The 25,451-nt window shown below is 23.0% G+C and overlaps 1 protein-coding gene across 1 annotated transcript in view; it reads right to left on the bottom strand.

Moving 5' to 3' along the window:
• The window catches only part of LOC113549106, a 54,350-nt gene that overhangs the window by 25,489 nt on the left and 3,410 nt on the right, over positions 1–25,451 (bottom strand). Inside the window, exon 2 of the mRNA XM_026950267.1 lies at positions 865–1,002. Coding sequence (XP_026806068.1) covers positions 865–1,002 — 138 coding nt within the window. The remainder of the gene's footprint in view (positions 1–864; positions 1,003–25,451) is intronic.

Genomic DNA, 25,451 nt, shown 5'->3' with positions numbered 1-25,451 from the left:
CACCTTAGATAATCTTTAACGTTCACCAGGTGAAAATATTATACGATTTTAATTTAATGTTTACACCACTATTTGTATATTTACTACTTAGGTAATATTCAAAATTTAAATTTGAATTATTAAAATAAGTATTTTATATCACGAAATGAACTTGTGAATTAAATTAAGTAATATTAAAATATTACTTAATTTTGATAGTTTGTATAGAAAAGTATTAATGTATAATTTAGAAATTATAAAATATTTTTCAAAAATATAAAATATCAAATACAAATACAAACGATTTACTTAAATAGTTAAGTTATTTTATATATGAATTATAAATTCATATGTCATGCTAATGATTTGTTTAAATTGTTTTATGTTTATCAAACACAAATCATGATCATATATTTGTTTATACTAATAATAAATCATACATTAAATGTGATTTATTTAACGTAAGACATTCATTATTTCAATTTTTGAAATTATTTACTTTAGATAATATTAATACATTATTCACTACAATACAATATTCTCTGAAAACATTTATAATTTTCACTATTTTAATCGTTGTCATTGATTGAGGGTTTTACTGTTTTTAATGACAAAATATATTTTTAATTTAATATTCCTAAACAAAATATTATTTAGGATATTTTGATCTACAAAAATTAAATAACAGAAATTTAGTTATTAAGATAAAAATAGTAAAAAGAAAAATTTTGTTTTTAATGACTTCAGATTTTGTGAAATAAAATATTTTTAAAAATGTTTAACGTTTATGTGTGTTTACATAAAGTAATCACTCGGTATAGTTAAAACCTTACAATCGTTTTTAAGTTTTAACCATATTAGTTTTTCAAGATTTCTTCATACTACCTGAAGTACACGAAGTCTAAGAACCATAGCAAATGGATATATCTTCGGCGGAGACGTATAGATCATTTTATCGTCTAATAACATGTTGTCTTCGTTAAGTATGATCACTTGTTCTTTCCTATGGTTTAGCCGGATCGCCTGCAATTATTCATTCAAAAATATAATTTATATTTATTTAAGCCTTTAAATACTTGTATAGGTGAAACATAACAATCGGAAATAATATTAATGTTTTCTCTCGTGAAACATAATAATAATATTATTCATGTTATTATAATATAATATAAAAACAAGTTACAAGTTAAGATGGGTCATCATAACGTATACGGATTGTACTATAAAATTAGATTTATTTACTCGTATCGACGCGTACTGTAGTATATGATGTACTGGAAGTCTAAACGTGAATATATTATATTGGATAACAAGTACAATAATCAGAAACTGTATAGACTACCTATGGAATAAAAAATAACGAAACAAGCTGTTTTTGTAAATTTTTACCAAACTTTTTTTTCTTTTATTATTTATTGTCAAAAGTGGTGTCTTACCTATTACTATACTTCATTCTATAGTGTTACTGAATAAAAATAAATTAAATATTATAAATAATTTAATCGCATAAAACTATAATATCAGAATAACGCAAATAATAGATTGACACATCAAACAAATTTTTCTATAATTTTTTGCTCAAAAATATATTGTTCATAAACATTTTTATTGTCACGGGATTTAGAAATTTATGTGTCGCCTTTTGAAAGGGGTGGTTTCTAAAAAATGTATAGTTTATATCCGTTGAAAATTGCAATACCATAAATCCAATGAATATCTTATAAGGGTTTGTTGCGTTACTATATTTGTCGTGAATGGATATGTTTTCAGTAATTTATTTTTAACCTTTTGTGGTTCATTTTATTCAAATGTAGAAAATACAAAAACCAAAAATAGTTGAGAAATATCAATTTTTATAGTTGAAAATATAATCATTAACTGTTAAATAGTGCATAGAATATGAAAAGAAAATATTTAAAAACAAAAAAAACTGTCAATATATTTACATTTATAATATCTTATATATTGTAGAATGATTAATTATTTAATTAATTGTTTATTCAGCTAGAGTAAAAAAATGTATTTAAACACTGTTTATTTGTTTTATTAAAAAATAATATTAATTATAATATTGAAATTTGAATTTAACCAACAAGAATGATTGAATATATTTTTTAATTGCATTTACAGATACATAATAAAATCATTAAGTATAACTACAACAGTTAACGTAGTTTTAATATTAAAAGTAATATGCTTGGATACTTCAAATTCTTGAAAGATATATATATATATATAGATCATGAATATAATTATTACTAATTAATATTAATAGTAGGTACAAAAACTATATGATTTTATAATAATTGGTAATGAAAATTTTGTTACGAAAACACGTCATGATGATTTGTGTAACACGGCGTGTTGATTAGGCAATTTAGGTGACCTCCTGTAAACAGTAATATCTTAGTATTCGTAGACATCGTAGTGCTTTTTAATTTATTATCTCTCACACGACTTTTTATTATTGTTCCTGAGAATCCAAAATAGGCGTTATACTTTATAAAAATAATATTTATTTATTATATGTATTATTATCAGATATCGTTTTAATTAACCTTATAAATATAAATATATAATTTATAAAAATATTTTTTAAAGTATTATCGGGCATGTTTTTAATAATATATTTATTATATTATAGACATGTGTTAGCATGCTTAATGTTCCTTAAAATTATGAGACATTAGTTTATTTACATATATTATATGATAGGTTAATCCACGTATTGAATCATTGTTATTATTTTTTTCTATTGTGATCAGTTTCATAAGATCATAATAAATAAATGTAATAATAATAATTTTGTTAAATCAATAAATATTTCATCTTTAAATTTAATTTATTTCAATAATTGACCATTATAAATTATTGTTCTAAATTTTGCTATTTATTAAATATTAAAATATAATTAATAATAGATAATAAGAAAAAAAATTAATACAATTAAATGAATGCCTAAACAACTCTATTCTTGTGCGATTTAGGATTAATTGACTGACTATAAATTTTATTTTATTTCAAAATTAATAATGTTGTTTTTCGAAATTTTCATTACAATGACCCAATAACCATAATCTAAAAATATTGAACTACAAAATAATCGCGTTGAAATACAAATTAAAATTTAACGCTATTATTATAAAAATATGTTCACATAATTATGTTGCTATAACAATTTCATATCTGATAAATCAAAATCAAATTGTACAAAAAAAATACGAAAATATTGTTGACACATTTTATAAGGGTTATATAACTAATAAATAGAGCTTTATCTTTTTAAAATTCAAAATTTTATTTCCGATATTTTATTTTAATTAATACATGTGAAAATAAAATAATATAATTTTTCAATTGTTATAACCTTAGCATGTATTATAGATTAGGTTTAAGAGAATCGCATACCTACGCACTAAATTATACTACGTTAGCACTTCTGACATCAATATCAAAGTTAGCATTTGAAACTTCACTTGACCTCTCTTTTGCATATTATCGTATTTCCCTTTTAATTGTATACGTATGTATGCACAGTATGTGAGTAAATTCCAAATAACAAAAAATCTGTACCTACTACCTAAATGGCTATACTATAGTTAGTAATAGTGAATAGAGTATATTACGATTTATTTATTTATATTTATAATATAATTTAAAAATAAACCAGAAATATTTAAAGAGCACTTAAAAATGAATATACATTTTTTTAGGTTGGTACTTTACTAATCATATTAAAAATATTATATACTATAAAATGGATAATAGAGATAAAACCAGGATTTGTTTTTACTTATGAACCTAGTATTAGACACTCACTGTGTATATATATATGCGTGTGTTAAATTTTTAATTAAATTAAAAATTTGTCAACATAAAAAAACTTATAAAACTTATACGATATACTTCTCTTGTATGTAGAGTGTAAAAATGTTCGAATTTTTTCAAACATTTTTATAATGTCACTATTATAAAATATTGAATGAAAATATCAATATTTTCTAGGTTAATTTTTTTTTTTTTATTAGAAAAAATTAGTAACAAGACTGACAATAGTCTATTAAAATCTACGTGACATAAATTTTACAATTTATATGACGTATTTATTATTTTTTATGGGAAATTCTAAAAATAACCTCAATACATACAGTATATTTTTATTAGATATTCTATCAATTGTTATGTGGTCACATAAAAATTATTATGAAGCAGTTTTTCTACCAAAAACATGATCACGTACTCCAAATCATAAAAAATAAAAATACATCTTCGCTTCTCTTAGAAACTTAAATAAAATGTAATATGATCTAATAAAAGATAAAATATTGTATACATAATTTTCAGCAAAACAAAATAAATTATTTTTAAGATGATAACATTGTAGCATTATGATTAATATCGACATATAGCAGACAACTGTGAAAAGATAGACGTGACAGAAAAAAAATATATAAAAAGAAACACGAAAAAAATAAATTAGTACGCTTATAAACAAAATTAAGTAAATCTTTTTATATTTCTTAACTTACCAGTTATTTAATTATTTTATTATCACAATCAGCACTTTGATGAAAAAAAATAATGTTAGTTTATATATTTTGTCGGTTTTAGGACTTCAGGCGCGTATAACTTTAATTTAAACATTTTGTAGGTAATTTTTATTTTTTATAGAAAATAATATTATATATTTATATAGGAAATACATTATAAATTGTAAGTAATTATAATACAATATTTGTTCTGTAACATGTATAACATTAAGTTTTCAAATATACTTCACACACACAAAAAAAAATTCAAGTCATACTTTAAATAAGTTGTTTTTTTTTTTATTTACAAAACACATTACTAAAGAGAGAGCATTACGACAATTATTGTATTGTATTTCCGGAACATTGAAATACACAGAAAGACGAATGATTTCCTTTTTTAACATCCGGTATGATGTTATTAATACAACCATTATATCAGAGAGCAAATACTGCCTTTAAAATAAAAACAAAAATCATTGCAAGATTTACCAATATTCATAAAATAACAAACCACTATTTATTGTTATTATAATTTAATGAAATTTACTGTTCAAAAAAAAATAAATACGTTAGGTAGTGAAAATATCAAGCGTTAAAAACACTATGTTGATAACTCATATCATAACTTTAAAGTTTCAAAATACGTTTGAAATGGCCAAAAAGTTTTAAGAAATCGTATTAATTAAGCTAATGATGATCGTAACAAAAAATATAAATTAGAAATATTATGGGTAGGGCACAGAGACTGCAAAATAAATATACTGTGAACATTTATCTCAGTTTATTCTCCCTATAAACCATTACCTACCTTCGAAATACTATTATATTTTCTTTAGGTCACATATATAAAAGTAAATTAAAAGTACAAATCAGAATTGATATTTATAATTAGTGCCGATTCTGTATTAAATATTGTATAATACCATAGAATAAGATGGTTTAAGAACATATATATTTTTATTAAAGTGCATTTTTACATTTTTGGTTTTATTTTAGTTATATGTATATGAAAAGATACACATATTTGGCGAATATTGGTCTATAACCTTCAAAATGAGCTTTATACATATTATATGATGTCGATAGTAATAATAAATTATGTATAATAAATGTCATCTAAATCATCATTTAAAAAATTTATGATTCAATTTTCATAGTGGTTTCTTAGGTAAAGGCAAACCTACCTACCAACAGTACCAACAAAACTAAGTTTCGTTTTTCACCTGCATTATAGAATACTATATACTTACATGTTTAATTTGTTTTATGAAATTTGAAAACTGAAGATAATGTTACTCATAACATATTTATTACAATATCCAATACATTTCAAAATTATTTACTACTTAATTATGATTAACCAACCCTTTTTTATGTACAAAACTGTTAAAATAGAATATTTATACGTTCTGGAAGAATACGGAGATCACGTTTTAATTTGTTCATCTCGACGTAGAATGCGGTACGGGTGAATTATTCTTTTAACTTAAAAGAGAAGGTTTTCAAATTTATTCAATATCATATTATAGTGAATGCATGGATTATATGAATTATATGAATGGTGTATAAAAATAAAATAATGTAATAATATAAGTGATGTAATATGAATAATCTTATATCTGATGATTAAGAACAAAAAAAAAAAAAAAAATCCTAAAAGAAATCTTAAAGTAATTTGGTTAAAAATTTCCATAATTCAAATTCAAATGAATATATATTATGAAAACATATTAACGGACTACAGTATTCAATATTATTTTAACTAGAATTAAAATACTAGAAAAATAACTATGAAGTAAGTTTAACGATTTTATGTATATCTATGAACTTATAACAACTTCGTAAAATCATTAAATTATTTGCAGGACTTGAATATTTAAAAACATTGTAGATAATTTTTTTTCAGGTCTGTAAATTAATAACTATAATATTTAAATACATATTTGTGAAAGTTTGAAATTTCAAGATTGATGGTTTATTCTGAATTATAACAAAATAACCCAAATTGATTTTGTTAGAACTTAGAAATCAGTAAGTTGTAAATTTCATCTTTTTTTTTTGTCACGATTGTTAATAATTTTTCTCTACGAGTCTCCATGAAACTTTTAGTGTACTTTTTCTTTTTACATAGGAAAAAATGATATCTGACAAAACTAACTAATTTAGTATAACTAAAAAATAAATGCATATCGTTGTAAATCAAATACGCGTAATAAAGAAGCGTTCTTCTTCAAAAAAAAATTATATACAAATTTGAAAAGGTACAGAATATATTTTATCTCATTTTTTTAACAATGAAAAATGAGATCGAGTTTAATGTGGGACATGTTTCCTTTGGAAAATGTAAATGCATCGACTTTCTGATAAAAAAAATCAACAAAAAAAATAGAAATCGGTTTTTTTTTTCTATACAATACTTGATTTTTCGATCAAGTTCGATTTGTGTAGCCAATGTTCAAGTATTTCCAATTGTATATTTCTGTATAATATATGTATAAGTATAAAAATTATATATACCTATTCAAAATATAATATTGTGTAATAATGCGTAATATTATAAATCACATTAACGTAAATAACTTTAAAATTGTTATTTGAATTGAGTTCAGAATAGTTTTAATATATTTAATTTTAAATTTTCGTAATAAGCTTCATGGTTTATACATAGAGTAAACTGTTCCAATGATAAAATAAATAATATCGAAAAAATACTTAAAGATTTCATTACCTTTATATAATTATAGGTAATTTAATAAAATCTACGGCTTTAGAATTTCGTTTTTATATTAACCCCAAGCTACTTAGCTAAACGTTTTTCGAAATTAAATTACCGAAGTAATTTCCGATCAATACTACCCGGCCACAATATACCAGAATAAGGCCAAATGGAACAAGGTTTAATGAGATTGCAATTAATTCTATATTTAATTAATCTCTAATTACAATAAATATATTTTTTAGGCATGAATAATAAATAAATAAATGTATTGATTAAATATTCAATATCTATTAATTAAAATATGAACTGTTTAACTCGGTTTCACTGTAAATCATGACAAGGCAGTATATTTACAAATATCACAAAAATTTTTCATAGAAACTAATGCTAAACCAATGCGATTTAATACTAAAATATATTTATAGTGCATACGTGAAAGTATACTATAGTAAGAAAAATATCTCACGATTTTATTGGTGTACGTTTGTGATGGTATTGGTTTTAGAAACTGTTTAAATAGTTTATTTTATGAAAAAAATTATACTTAGGTATATCAAAAAACAAAATCAATAACACTTTATGTTATGTATAAATGTTGGTTTTTACTTGATAATTTTTGATTTTATTATTATCTCGTTATTATAATTTATTGTAAAGATTAACAAACAAATTTATAAACTAAACATACTTTCAAGTCGCAATTTTCATGTTTGTTTACTATACTCCAGATATTCAAACTTAGTAAGTAATGACCAAATATAAACTTAATTACCAAGAAGATATTCTTAGAAAATCATTTGGTTACGTCAGAAATTCTTTTGGACTACAATCAGAACGTTTTTGTTTAGGCGAACAAAAAAGGGTGTTAACCCTGTCATTTACATCATCAATCTATCCTTACTTATTATTAATCATACAAAAGTAAATATTATGTAAAACGTCTATCTTATATTCAAGATCAAGAAGTTTAATGTGTTTTTAATTTCTTATTTAATATACATGTTTTTACAAAGTTTGACTTCTAACTATGCCTTATTGTAGACTCTAAACTTTATACAAACACCTTATACAATATACATTTATTATAAACGTACTAAGCATAGTGTCAAAATTCGAAAATATTTGCTTTAATTCTGTAACAGAGAATATATTATATTTCATGATATCAAAATTATTAAAATATATGTTTTAAAAATAAAATATAGTAAAATAAGATAGGAATCTCATAAATGTAAATACAAATACATTCCTTTACGACTCAGAGTTAAAAACCTATGACTTTTAACCCGGCAAGTATTAGTAGGAAAAGAGGGTAGGTTACAACTTACAAGTTACAATGAAGTAAGAGAACGGATAATAAAATAAAAAAAGGTAGACATTTGTTTAAAACGCATGCTAAGCTATTCTGGTTTACTAAATTTAAAAAGAATCTCCCAATTTTACTGTTATAAATTTGTGTATGGTAGTGAAGCAACTTTGTGGATATAAAAGATCAGAGAATATCTTTGAATTGTATTTACTGTTATATTATTATAATATATTTCTCAGTATTTTCTTTTTTAAATGCATTAAAATGCATTCACAGAGTGAAAATACAATTTCTATTTAAATTTAAATATTCTAATTAATACTATTTCGTATAACTATACAAGTATAAAATAAATATTTTTATTTATTTCAAAGTTTGATAATTTAATGTGATCATCGTTGTGTGTCTATAATAACCAGTTAAATTAAAGTAAATAGATCATAAATTTTCTATATATATTTTGTCCAATAACATACTGTTTTATAATGTGTGTTTTTACAATTAAAAAAACCCAATATTTATAATACATACGAATACATTGACGGTACATCAAACATGTCCAAATTCACTGTAGTACTTACTCAGCAACTAATTATAAGAACTTATAAACGGCTAACTAATTAACAGTACTGTTATATATGTAGTATATAGTAGTTTCAGTGATACATTATTTTATCCGAAAATTGATGAAAGTTTACTTGCTTAATTATGTGATTTCGTTTTGCGTAGTAGGTAATACTGTATGGCATATAAATAAGTATTAATTCAACTATAGCAGTTCAAACAGTGCCTTATAAGTTGTTCTGGCAAATTCATCGCACCAGAATACTTGCACAAAATCGATATCGATAAAAATATAAGTACTTTCCTAATAATATTTTTACTAATCTACATTTAGCATCTTAAATAATGAAAACGTTAAAGGGAAATTTTTAAAATTTATTGAGTTATTTAGCCAGTAGTTCAAATTTATACCGGTGCCCAATTAATACTTCAAACTACGGTAAATAAGTGGATATTATCAAATTAAACACCCAAAACAACTTTAATATTAAAATATATCTTATCCATAAAACAAACAATATATGTAATTTTTATTAATATTGACGTATCCTATTTTTGTTCGCACAAAATTAATGTGCAATCAATTTAAATTAACGATACAGACAGAAATCTACAAACTACCAAATAGTTAGAGCGTTGGCCGAAATTCAATTATTATTTTATACTAAAGAATTGATTTTCACACAATCGTATAATAGTTTGTAGCAATTATTTGTTTTGGCTAGTTAGTTTTTTTATGATTTCAAAACAGTAATAAATAATAACAACATTCATCAATTGTGTGTAATTAATTGATTTTTTTAGGCTATATATATATGTTATATTATTTTATTTATGTATTTCATACATGCTACTGAGTACTGATCCTGTTTATTATATAATATATAATATTGTATAATCAGTATTATCAGTATTATCAACGTATAAAAATATAACAAAATATTAAAATAATTATTTTATTTTAATACTAGAGCGCAGACATATTATTGTCGTAATACTCGTAAAATATATCGTAGCGATAATTATGATATAAATTAAGACCAAAACATTAAAACTGTCGCGGAGCCATTGAAATTTAATTTGTCTAATTGTATTTTGATCCCGGACTTAGGGTTTTTGGGTATTTGCTGTGAATAATATAGTTGTTGTCGTTTTTAAATGTAAGCAGGAACTATGTGCTGGATTAAATGAATGCCGGGGAATGCATTAAACTAAGCAAAAATTGTTGTTCTAACAAATAAAAGTGACTGCGGCAATACATTTAATGACAGACAACGGCAGTGGTGGAAGATTCACGTGATGCTTTTTGCAATCTTTTCCCTTCCTTTAATGGATATACATGTCTTAGAACTATAGGGGATTAACCTACAATGCGCTGTCGGCATTTTATTGGTATCCAGTTTTAACGATGCCCCTCGTGTCGATTTCTCAAACAAAAGTTAATAGATGAAGATCGATAAGCGCGAAAAATGCTGTGACCCTTTTTATTTTAAAAATTAAATGCTTTTCATTCAATGTATTAAAATGCTATTATATTATATTATTATAATGGCGATTCATACAACAAATTACTTTCATACCGTATCAATTATTAACTTTTAAATTTATTCTTAAAAATAGTATAAAAAAAAATTTCAAATGTAACTCACCAATGAATAAGTCATCGTGATTCATATATCATGTTTTAATTTAATAATGAATCATTGGATACCAAAACAACGATTCAGAGCGGAGACCGTAATGTCAGCTATAATTTTTATAAGAATATTTGAATATTTTATAATTTATTTAAAGCACCTAATGTCATTAGTAAATAAAACCATAAGTATTTTTAACTAATTTTTGTCAAATGTATCGCATATATTATATAATAATAATTATAATATTTGAATATTTATTTTAATTGTTATAATAAATTAAATTAAGTTCTATTTATAAGTTTGTACTATACACCGTAAAATAATATGAAGATATTCGTGATGTAAATATCTTAAAATTAGTATTAATCTTTTAAAAACTGCATCGTATATAATACGTATACAGTATGGTGAAAAGTATCAATTTCTTACGATTAATATTTTTTTATATTATACCTAACTCAATAACTATTTTTCAATCAAATATCTATTTTTTCAAAACTTTAAACGTCAAATACATATTAAAAAATAAATGTGCATAGTAAAATTAAATTTATTTAAGAAAAATCCACGAGGAACCTTGAAATTCATTTTAATATTAAAGCTTTAAATAAATTGTATCAAAATTTTAACTTAAAACGCTTAAAATGGGATCACAACATTGAGTCAACAACTAATAATCCGACAGGATATCTAAAATTCTGATTAATATGTTTGAAAATAAAAAATGTATAACTAAATTATAATTTGTTATTCATACTTCATATTATTAATATAATCGTCTAAAAATATCCGTTTTAATAATATTAAAAATTTAAAAAAAAAATAATCACATGTATAGTTTTATATTATAAGCTATTATTTTTAGAAAATCTACAGGGGTCCTATTAAATTTATCATTAATAACGTTATTCATCCGTTTCTTATTTTTGACCATAGCATAGCCATTTATAAAAAATTTGTTGTTCAACAAAAAACATTCCATTATTATAAAATAAAATATGACGATAACACAAACATCACTGATTCAAAATAACATTAGAGCATAACACAAATGTATAATACGGGTTCGATATCTTAACTCAAATAATTGCTTTGATAAAATATATCGATATTATTATTATTTGGAAATTGTGGATATAGGACATAGGTACATAATATAATATCTTTACCGTAATAATAATACCCAATGTCAGCTCAACGGTTGTAGACACACCGTCCTAATCCCTGCACAATATGGTTATGTATTTTTAAAAATTTTAAATTACTTGAAAAAAAACCTTTTAAGGAACCTTGTATATCATTTTCAAGTTTTTTTGATTGATAAATAATATTTTTTATAAAAAAAATTTAAACCAAATAAATTCTATAAATCATTTATTTTTTAATTTCACCAAAATTAAAAATTAACTATTAAAAACTAGTATAATGGAAATATTCCTGTTTTTCTAATTATTTTAAGAAGTAGGTACACTTACTGTGAGTTTTTATTCTCAATCGTTTGAATCAAAATATATATTAGAGGTAATTAAGTATAGCAGCCCACATGTTTGATACAATGATACCACTATGGCACTATCGTATTAAATAATTCGCAGTTTTTTTTCAAAATTAGAAAAAATATTAAAAATCAGAAAATTGATGAAATTAAAATGTTAAAACGTCAATGTTTTCAGAAAAAAAAACTCTACAAAATGGCTATCTTCAAATTTTTTTGAATAATTAAATAAAAAAAAAACATTTTTTTTTTAACTTTTTTACCAAAACATAAAAATAAATTAAAACACGAACTATTTGTAGTTCTTGTTCCTGTGAATCTTATTAAAAAACCAGAATTATGATATCTCCATTATTTCAGGAGATATCGCAATGGGTAAATTCTCGCGGGGCACCTTGTATAGTAGACCAACGAGAAGTTATATTATATTTGTACTTATTATTAGTTATTACTTAAATATGAAATCTAATCTGAAAAAAAAATGGTGTTACTGTAAATAGTAAATAACGTATATAACTCTAAATGCAAAATAGAGAATTTGTTTTATTTTTATTTATATGTATTATAATGATGTAAATTTTAATTATTCTTGTTCCCATTATAAGAACTATTTTAATTATTTCGTGAATTCGATTTGCTGATTTATAGTTAACACGTGATCTACTTTCTATTATGAATAAATTAAGTCTTGTATGTGAAGTTATTGAAATACATCTACTTATAAAGAATCTGCCATGTATATATTTCTTTAAAAGTTTATTTCTAGAAAAAAAGAACGTTGTGTACTTGTGTAGTTTTTATATTTTTTTCAGAATTTAATAAGATGCATTTATATTAAAATAAATAAATAAAATTATTGCGTTCGAATTTTCTCCAAGTAAATTAAATTAATTTATATTAGATAGTAGAATTCACATAGTTTGAACTCAATATAAAAATAATAATCTGCCACCCGAATAAGATGTATAAGTCTATTGGTGTTAGGTTTTACGAGGCCCAAGATAATTCTTAGACAATATAATTCCTATCGCCGCCTGTTGTGAATACTGCCAATTGAAAAGCTAATAGCATTTTTCAGATCAAATCCAGAAAATACATGACACAGAACAATAGCAATATACACATTGAAGATTTAACATTTTTATGATTGTCGTCGTTCGAGTGATCGTATAATAATTCTATGCACATATTTGAGTATTCTGATATGAAACGTTGGTGCCTCAAATTGAAGATTTTAAAATACCACCAAATAAATCAATTACTATAATTACTTTAGGTAAATCATCGGTTCATACATTCATACTAATTGATAAGTGCCATAATTATAATTTTAAAATTTTAACTAGAAAATGTAAAACGCTATTTTATAATTTTATCCATTATAAGAGATACAATCATAACAAATTTATTATATTAGTTAGATCATTATTGTAATTGTTAATATGATCATGAATAAAAATAATAAATTTACTCCTTGACTGTCCTTATCTCTACTTTATTATTATTTATTATATTACATTACTTACTACACGTAACGTCGTAATATGTTATATTAACCACTCACCCTACCATCATACATACATGTGCATCGTCTCACTATTACATATACAGTATAGACAGATATGTGTTCCCAAAGTTCTCAATACCATTGTTGTCGTTATAAAAATATTATTTTACGATATATGTTTTTTACTAGACTTGTCTATTGTTATCTATAATAAATCTTGTACTATTATTTCGTACATTTACGCTGTACCTATTTCATATTTCCGACAGTATGAGTATTTTTTATAATATTTTTTATGTAGGTCTGGCATTTTAACAAAAAATAATATATAAGTTTAAGCAGTTTGAATTTAAAATTGGTTGGACAATAGTATATAATGTTATCCTTTACATGTAATATAATTATATATCTATAATTACTGGATATATTTCATTTTTAACTCATAAATCACATTCGTGGAACCGGAAATAATTAATGTATTGTCGAATTGTGATTTCTCTTACATATTTTTCGACTTTTCTCTATAAAAAGCAAATACGTTGTTTTTGTTGAAATTACAGTCAAATGTTTAAGGGTTGAACGAATTTCCTCCATTTGAATTGTGCACTGTAGAGGATGAAATTAGTTTTTCACTTTTACGCCGATTATATGTTTCAATATAATATAGTGTTAGTGTCCATTATACTGCGTACCTACTTATAATACCGTTGTATCCATTCGTTTAGATTTTTGTTGCCAGATGGTTATTACCTATATATATATATATACCTACCATATTGTCCATTTTATGAAAATATATTAATGTAACTTGAAGTTTATCGATCTGCGTCCAGAGCTCAACGCTATACGTATCATTGATTCTTTGTTTTATAATGTTATTGTATTGTCTTCAAGCACGCTAGATTTTTTTTTACAATTTTTTCTAATAGTATATATATATGTATCTGGAATTTGAATTAAATTAATAATTATTTATTTTTACTTAATTGACTGTTCGGTTTGGATTCATTATATATTATATTTTTATTTTCAATCAAACATTTTTATTTCATTTTAATTTCATCAAAAAATAATAGTAAGTACCTATTTAGAAATATATTATAATATATGATGAAAACCAAAATTTAATTCTATTAAGTAGATATATAAGAGTACAAAAGCCGTAAAATAGAGGTTTCATTTTAAAGAAAAATACATTTGGTGTTTGGTCACTTACACTTATAATAATAGTTTTCCTTATTTGACCCTTGACAGTTACCTACTTTATTGTTTTTAAATTGTATTTAGTTTAATAATTCTTTTCGTTCTGTAAAATACATTTAATGTTGAAGTTTGTTTTAACTTTAAATTATTATATTTTTTAAGTATATAGTAACCAAACATTTCGCTAATTAAATAAAAACTTATTTTCATACAAAAAATATAGTAATTTATCAACTGATAGTTTAAATTTAAATTATTCTTAATTTTACATAAACATAAACAAAATATGTCTATATTCTCATAATATGATGTGAAACATAACTGTGACTATGCATCATCATGTAATATTATCATCGTCATACAAAATATTCGATCTAACATTACTGTACGTCATATAAATGTGAACAACCACAGCATGAACAATTGAACAAACCCTAAACATTTATTGTTTTTTTTTTAATAATAAAGCAATTATATATTTTTAAACGAATAAAGTTTGTAATAAATGAGGGTCAAACTATAATCGAATTAACTTTATTGTATGAGCAGTACTAGATTAAAAACATTAATAATATATTATGGCAGGAATAACAAGTAAAAGAGGTGAAGTGTATCATTTTACCTTGGGCAAGCGAGCGAGTTTTTTTATTAAAAACAAAGTGGTGCAATAGAAATTTCACGTTTTCTATGTAATTTCGTTGGCTTTGAACGGATCAAGGGATTGTTTTTCAAATATGTACTTATAACAAACAAACAAGCATGAAATTAAAACTAATGAATAATATAATTATAATAAAACAGTCATGTTACACGCAAAACACTCATGTCACAATGTCACATACATAAATTTATTTTTTAATACACAAGTATGTTATTGTAATATTATTCAGTTTTTTTTACAAAAATTAAGAACATCAAGTAACTAACACTTTTGCAATTCTAAATCATTGGTCATTAAATTATAAAATAGTTTGTTATAGTAAATCTTGTGAATTTTTGTTTTTTAATATTAAACACCGTGTATCAAGTGCTTGTCCTTGCCCATCAGCTATATAGTCTACCTATCAAAACTTTAAACTTATGTAATTGTATTATTTATGAATGAGTAACCTATTTAACATGTAAAATAAGTCTCATGAATAATTAATTTAAAAAATGCAAAATATAAAATTCTTCTTAAACAACGCTAAGCAAATTATTTTATTTTTTTTAACTTCAATTTTAAGTCAATATAGAATGTTAAGAATTGTGTTTTTCAAAACCAAGAATATTAATTAATAAAATATATTAAAATATTTACTGACATCCGAAGAGATATATGCTATATAAATGTTTAGTATAAAATATAGTCACAAAATTCTGATAAGCTATGATGCAATACATAAAAAGAATAACAAACAATTATTATTGTTATAACTTGTTAATTTAAAATTACTTGTACATTGAGTATTTTTTTTTAACTGTAAACACTTATTATATTATTTTAAAAAGTATTTTTAATTTTTTTTACATAATTAACAGTAAATACTTACGAAACAATAATTTCTAAACTTTTTTGAATGGTAATTGTACATTTTATTTTTTTATTATATTCAATAATATTAAATTATTAAGTAGTTTAAGTCATTAAATTAAGTTTTAATGGAGGTGTGACTAATTTATAAGGTTTTGAGCGAAGCAACAACAATGAATAGTTATGTGTTGTTTTATTATGAAAATCCTTTAATACAGCGTTTCCCAAAGTGCGGTATCTCAAGAATTCCGCCAGATGTATGTGAAAATTGAGAAAGTTATTTTATATTATAATTGGATTATTAATATTATTAAAAATTATTATATTATACTATTTAAAAAAAGGGAGTTTCACGAAACACAAACTATTTCTCAAGGTCGTATAAAATGTTGGTAGCCGCTGTTTTAATATATAGTTGTATAAAGTGTGCAGGTATCATACTTTTCAAATTAGAATACAATTACTATTTTACAGGTAATCATTAAATTTAAATAGGTATATAGTTTATACATAAGAATATAATCAAAAACTTTTATTGTATATGTTTAAAAGTATCTATTCTAGTAAGATACGCGAACATACTCCGTAATTCATAGTACATTGTGTTATAAATTTATAAATTATAAAAATTGATTTGGATAAGTGAAGAACTACAATACCAGTTACCGTATGTGTAACAATAACTTTTTTTTATATAAACATTTACAGTCGAGTCGCGATAACTCGGGGTTGAAGGGAGATACAAATTCGTTTCAAGGCATGTATTATTCGATATATCTAACTCGAATTTATATTAATTTATATTTTTAGGCAATAAAAAAAATAATTCGAGTTGTCAAGTTTTTCGAGCTATCACGACTCGACTGTATTGAATTTAAAAGCGATAATTATAATAATATTCTAAAAAGTTTTTTGATGGTTTAATTAATTTTAAAGCAATCAAATTGAAAACTTTTGGATTGATTTTTATTTTTATCCATCAAATCATTATTTTTAAACAAAAAATACATGGTTATTTTGACATTATTACAATTTTTATTAAAATGTTATGAAGTTTCAATATTTCTTATCTGTGTTAAACTATCGTTAAATCAATAAAAATTTATTTGTTTTATTAGTCTAAAAAAAATACGTAGTTTTAAATATTTAACACGTTTTTTATTTGCTTACAAGATAAATCCTTTTTTCTTTATAAAAATAATATGAGTTTATATATGATAAAACATGTCTGCTTAATACACATAATTCATAATTAAATGGTCCATTTAACAGTGGCAAACTCGGCGAGAATGTCTGATTTTTATTATATTTCACAATTATTATTAAATAACTGCATTATTTTACCTATATTGTTGGTCATCATTATTTATTATTTTCCTTGAGTGTAATTTATTGTATCGTTATTTGTAAATTATTCAGGTAATATAAAATATATTATACACAAAAATTTAGAGTATAAATAAAAAGTATGTTACTTATTTTTCGTTGTTTTTATAACAATATAGAATTTCCTTTCGTCTAATCAAAAAGTACATATTAAAAGAACAGGATATCATCCCTAAAGTGTAAAATTCTTATTTTATAATATAAAGTAAGTAGTTTGAATTTTCATTGGTCCGTGTATACCTATGCTATACATAGATTTATATGAGCTGTGAGAAAGTCTCACAAGAACTCTCGAGTAAAATATTATCAACTTTAAATATCTTTTAATTATTGTTTTAAATAAAATTCCAAGATTCAATATTTTATCTTATAAATTACTCATATTATACAGACAAATCAGTACCAAAGTGCTATATAGTTTCCACTCAGATAGATGTATTACAAATAAATCAACAACAAATAAGGTTATATAAGGTTCAATTTCAAAAAAATTCACATTACAGATAAATAATCAAAGAAAATAAACGAGAAAAAAAATAGAAATTAGTAACTTAGGGTAGTAAACATTTTGAGAAGTGAAAACACTATTTTTGTACAAAGAAAAAAACAATTACAAGGATTTGAAAACGTAATCAGAAATATGATTTATAAATAAATCTCTCGTCACTGGGCGTATGAATGAATAAAATATTCATACAAAAATATAAATAAATAATAAGACTCGCTGTAAATGTAATTTCACTCTTGATTTATAATTTTTTTTTTTATGTAAACATTCCAAATTTTTTGAATCCGGTGAGATGTAAATTACACAATAATATACAAGTACATAATATAGTACCTGCATTTTAATTAGAAATACTTTTTTACTATTCTTTATTTGATTAATGTAATAAGTTGAAATTATATGATTCCTGTTTATATTTAAACACATTTTATTTATTTTTATAATTAGTCAGGTATACGTTTTATTAAGCATTTTTTTGTCTATTCTTATCAGTAAACTTCATCTATAAAAGTTACAGTGATCTACTTTAATAGGTACCCATAAACCCATATAAGAATATATGTATACATTATACAGAGTGAAAGGAGCGCGTGTTAGAATATTTATATGTTTTTAAATAATCCAGGAGTATCCTGTGGCGATACAAACATGTTACAATTAATTGCAAACAAATGATTTTGATAACTCAATGTATTAAAATGAGTGGTTTTTGAATTGTTGAACTATATTATGTTCTATACGGATTTAAGGTTTAGAGGGCAATAATATTTTAAAAATTACATTCATTTATTAATGTCTTATAGTTAAAAAAATGTTTACTAAAATTATTTTAGTATAATATTAGTAGATATTATTTAAAAAAAATTAAATTATATCTATCGTTTATTTTATTCAAAACTATTATTTACAAACTATTATATTCTTAGTAAATTTTAATATCTGACAAACTGTTATTGCTATATAAACTATATATTAGATAAATAAACGCTCAAAGTATAAAAAAAATGTATTTGCAGCTTAGTAGATTAGCAGAAAATAAAAGTAGATTAATAAATATTTCTTATTTTATACAAAAAAAAAGGAACCTAAAATCGCTACTACACTCCTAAATTATTTTCGAAAATAATTTGATTCTTGTATACTTATTTTTATAAATTAAATTTAATAAATGCCTTATTAAATGATTTAAAGGTAGGAAGCATGCTTATTGATCCACTCTGTGTCCCTGTATACGATTTAGGCGGGACACGTTTATGCTAGTGTGCATTTATTTTTTTAGTAATGAAGTTTCTATCTAATTAAATTTTAGAACAAAATAAAAACCATAAATAAGTGAGTTTTAATAATTTATTAGGGGAAAAAGCATCGTTTTACAATTTTAAAAACAATTATAAATATTCATTTTATGTATTGGCAAAAATTAACTTCTGAAAATTAAATTAGTGTCATTCTCATTATATTATATTTATATCATATTGAAAACATTTAAATTATAATAAAATGTTTATTAAACAAACATTTGAATATTGATCTATATAATTTGTTTTTTGCCTTGTATCATTCGTATCAAATCGTTTTCATTGAAAGAATTTGTAATTTTCATATAAACTTGAAGTATTACTGGAGTTGTGATAGAAGTTTTAAATTATTTTTATTTTATTAAAAATATATATAATAATATTTAATTCTGAATGTTTCTTTTGTATTTTAATATAGTTACTTATTCGTGTACGACATAAAATGTTATTATAAAATTAATGTTTAGTGTACATTAACTTTGAATACGACATTTAAAAGATAAGTTAGAAGAAGACATATTATACTGAACTGTCAACTAGCTTTAAATCATGATTTCAAGTAGTACTATATCATTGTACCAAATAAATGAGGAATATCCAAGACAAGATTGTACTAAAAGAATATAATACACTACTACTGAGATGTTTGAAGAATAACTGGTCAGAATAAGTCTGAATAACTAAAAAAATTAACTCGACAAAGCTTTATTTTTTTTTCTATTTCGTATACGTGTATTTTGAAAAATTTTATTTGCTCTTGCTGTACAATAAATGAACGTTTTTTATCATAATACTTATTGGTAATCTAATTTAATTAACAGATAAACACGGTTATATGAAACTTTTGAAGTTGTCTTACAATATTTTTTTATAATTCTGGTTTTTTAATAAGATTCACAGGAATAAGAACTACAAATTTTTCATGTTTTAATTTATTTTTCTGTTTTGGTAAAAAAGTTAAAAAATGTATTTTTTTATTTAATTATTTAAAAAAAATTGAAGATAGCCATTTTGTAGTTTTTTTTTTCTGAAAATATTGACGTCTTAACATTTTAATTTCATCAGTTTCCTGATTTTTAATATTTTTTCTAGTTTCAAAAAAAACTGTGAATTATTTAATACGATGGGGTGCCATAGTGGTATCATTATACCTAACATGTGGCCTGCGATACCAATATGGCACTAGGTATTTGTATTAAATAATTTGCAGTATTTTTCGAAACTAGAAAAAATATTAAAAATCAGGAAATTGATGAAATTAAAATGTTAATACGTCGATATTTTCAGAATAAAAAAACTCTACAAAATGGCTATCTTCAATTTTTTTTAAATAATTAAATAAAAAAATACATTTTTTAACTTTTTTACCAAAACAGAAAAATAAATTAAAACATGAAAAATTTGTAGTTCTTATTCCTGTGAATCTTATTAAAAAACCAGAATTATGATATCTCCATTATTTCAGGAGATATCGCAATGGGTAAATCCTCGCGGGACACTACATATTTTTATTAACCTGAATTTCTTATATGACGTATTATTAAATACATTAACAATCTATTTATTATGGCTATCTACTTAAGGTGATGTATAGCACAGCATTTACAAGTTTATTAATTAGTTTTAGTTTTATAACTTTCAGATTTCTGTTAAAGTCATAACTCATGTGAAATCCGAAATTACTAAGTAAAACTTTGTACAATGTTTGAATATTTAGACAACAAAACGTTAACCGGTGTACATCTATTTTATATACATAGTATAAATTAAATTAATAACAATACTTTTATAGTCTTTTCATAAAAATATGTAGAACAATTTCAGACTATAAACTATAAAGTAAGTATTTCATGTATATTAGTAATATAGAAGTTAATTATTATTATGCCTCCACACCACTAGTTAATTTTTATACAATAACTGTGTTCCTTGATTCAGAATATGCTGTATAGGTATGCATTAAATTTACATCAAATTTGTCATTTACTTAAAATTAAAACGTAAACAATATACGAGTGCATGTCTTAAAAACATACAGAAATTATTATAAGCTAAATATTAGTAGAAATTTAATTATTACTTCTTAATTTTTAATAATATATAGTATTACAATTTATAATCAATATAATTACATATAGGCTACAATATAAGTACAGTTATTTTTTTATAATAATATGTAATAAAACATTACAAATTTAGCAATCAAAAAATTTCGTTTTTTTTAAACCTAATTTATTTCATACACATAAAATGTTAAAAACCTTGTTAACGTTTAAGCATAACATTTTTAATTATTTAATAAATATTTTTTATTATTAATGTGGTTCAAGAAATTAAAAAAAAATATATGTGGACTGGTTCCTTAAAAGGTTGAAACCCCCTGGTACAGTATTTACAAATATATAATTTAACTTTCTTGTTTATAATTTAAAATACAAATTAATTTTGGTTAATAAATTATTGTAGTTTTTAATGCGAATATGTCTAAATGACAATAAATAATACATTTGTACTAATACGACTAAATTACCATATTGAAATTAATTATTAAATTTTTATGTTATGTTATCAAAATGTATCACTAAAAATGTGAGTTTTTAAACAATTGTATTACAATACTCGTCATTATTTATGTCTAGAATATATTTTGACAGTTTGGATAATGCCAAACACACTTTTTAATAATCTTAAAACTTTTCATGCATGATAAACTGACATTCATTTCGATGTGTGGACAATATGCATTACCCAACACGTGTTGTTTCGCCCATTGATTAGTTTTACTTCTTAGCATGTGTAAAACACACAAAAGTATACAAATACATGTTATATGAATATAAATATTAACGAAGTATTTAATTATCATCACGAATATTGATTTTTTAAATATTCTCAAACACTACATTTAAAAAATATATTATATAACTCGTAAACCACAATCATAACCTCTTTTACAGTAGGTAATAACCAATAAGTACGAAATAAGCTAATTCGGAGATTATAAAACAAACATTCAAATAATCATATTGATGTGAAAAATAAATATTTGAAAACTACATATTTTAGAAATATTTGGGAAATAATTGATTAAGCTATCCGTGGCAGAAAATCATGAACAATTTAAAATGAAAACTTATTAGACTTGAAAAAATGAAAATATAAATTTAAATACAAATACATCACAAATATAAACTTATACAAAAATGACTCATATCAACCTATAAATATTAAAATCTTTTTATTTTTCCTCTTTGTCTTCCTCCTTCACTCTAAATTATATGGGATCCAATCCCCTTTATCCTTTACCTCCGTAGGAATTTAATTCGACTTTTTCTTTAGTTATTACACTCCATCCCCTATCTTTTTAATAAAATATTTTTCAAAAGACGCAAATTTATAATTTGCTTGATATACACACTTTATATGTACATAATAACATATAGACGATAGAAAATTGGTCTTTACACAACAAATAGGCCAATGATAACTAATTTAATGAATAGGTAGGTATAGCGAGTACATTAAACATCATTGATGTGGTGGGTGTAATTTTCAGTATCAATTAAACCTTCGCCAATTCAGCTTCAACTATCGTTATGGTATACACTATATATGTATATGCTGTGTTATATGTATATACGTTTCATAGACGCATCAGACGAATATGAGATAACTTGTAATTATTATCCTAAATACTTATTGTGTTTATGGATCTGAGTCGATAAACATAAAAATAATATATGAAAGTCCCATGTTTCTTAATTACTATTCAATTCCCAAGTCCCAGGAATCTTCTTTAAAATCAAACTAAAAATAACATTTATATTATACATTAAATTCATTTTCAATATTATATATGCTATATTTCTATAAAAAAGGATTACTAAACGGATAATTGTGGACGATTTCAAAAACGATTTCTTTTTGCTAAAATTTCTTTTTAATTTTTATACATCGTAGCCTCCCCAAAAAAATTTTGTTACTTCTATCGACAATAGTTTTGTTTATTTTTATGGATTTTCAATAAATAAAAAATATAATCTCATTAGATATTTTTCAAAAAAAGTTTGGCCACCCTTGGTAAATACTGTTTAGAATATAGTTATTATTTGCAACTTGAAAATTTGAAACTTTACTACCTATATAAGCCAACACAGTCTTAATATTTTGTCAACTTTTTCTCAATAATCAATAATATTATTATAATAACTTTCGTTTCGAATTAAATTAGGTTAAAAAAAAACTTAAAAAACTATTATACTCAATATTAAACAGGCGTGAAACTCGACTCTTTTTTTTTTTTGAATCTGTAGCAACCATAATAGTTGATCAATTAAATTTAAATTAAATTAATTTAAAGCACAAAAAAAAATAATAAAGACAATTTTTGTTTTTGATTTATGTCGAACCTCACGCATATACTTATGTTAAAGAAATATGTAATTAGACCTAATTTATTTTTATTTCATGTTAATTATATAAATTTGTATATATCATAATTTTTTGATATTCACAACAGTAAATATATTCAGAAAACTCTGATAAAATAAATATATTAAAAATTAAATCCATGTTTATTTTATATAAGTGATTTTGTGCAAACATTTTTGCGTTAATCTACTAGAGAAAATATATAATTTATCAAACCAAAGGTTTTGTGTAATCCCTATAAAGACAGCTCACAACTAGTGGCTAGTATAAATTGGTCGTCGAACAAATTATTTATGTTTTATTATACCATCACAATAAAATTATTTTATAAGCAAAATCTGTGTGTAAAATACATGTATTTATAACTGTAGGTTTAGGCTCTAAACCTGTATAGAGTATATAGACCATTGTTTTAAACTGGCCTAAGGGTGGAATTAATATTGTGACACTATTATATAAGATCAATACATTATAGGTGTATACATTTATAAAGCGTGACAACCAATGAAATATAGAACATATAAAATCAGTGAGTAAAAGATACTATACCTAAAAAAAAAAGGAAATATAGGAGTTAAGCCACTAGGAATAGATGTCTGTACACTTGAAAGCAATAATAAATAATTCTATTTGAAAAACAATTGTTAGTATAACTGAGTGCTGAGTTTATTTCCTAAAAATCTAATTTTCTTATTTTTTAATCTTAAATACAGATATAGGGCACAATTGATATGCATTTTTGATACTCGATGGAGAGTAGTAAGTTGTATCCAGAGTATTTAATTATACAGACAAAGAGACTATTATTAATTTAAAAACATTAGTAGTATACAGCTGAACAAATAAATAAAATATTACTACTTAGAACTGTTAACTCGTCATAAACCTTATTATTGGGAAATAAATGTCTCGTGGGAATTGAATAGTACCTACTCCTATACATAAAGTAATAGAGTAATGAATTTTCCTTTTTCCTGTCACTTCAAATTAGTTAATTCACCTGGGATATCATTTATTAACTATTAACGTATCCACAAAACTATTTACCTACGTAAGTTTGATGGACGAATATTTAAGCTTTATCAAAGTACCAATTGTAATGTAAAACAAATATTTCTAAATTATTTTACTTTTAAATATTTGTAAAATAAACAAATATTTTTATAAGGTATTTTGTTAGTTTTTATTGTTATAAACTCATTTTCATTTTAGAATTAAATTTAAATTATAAGTTAATAACAATTATAATTAATATACCTGAATATCTTTTGAATAGTCAAAATAGTTTTTATATTAATCATACCTATTTATTATTATTTTTTATTTTAAGGTAAGTAATGTTACAGAATTTTTTTTTTTTACTCAGT

Source organism: Rhopalosiphum maidis, chromosome 4 (assembly GCF_003676215.2).
Source record: "Rhopalosiphum maidis isolate BTI-1 chromosome 4, ASM367621v3, whole genome shotgun sequence".
Lineage (NCBI taxonomy): Eukaryota > Metazoa > Arthropoda > Insecta > Hemiptera > Aphididae > Rhopalosiphum > Rhopalosiphum maidis.
This window is presented reverse-complemented; position numbering and strand designations above follow the sequence as displayed.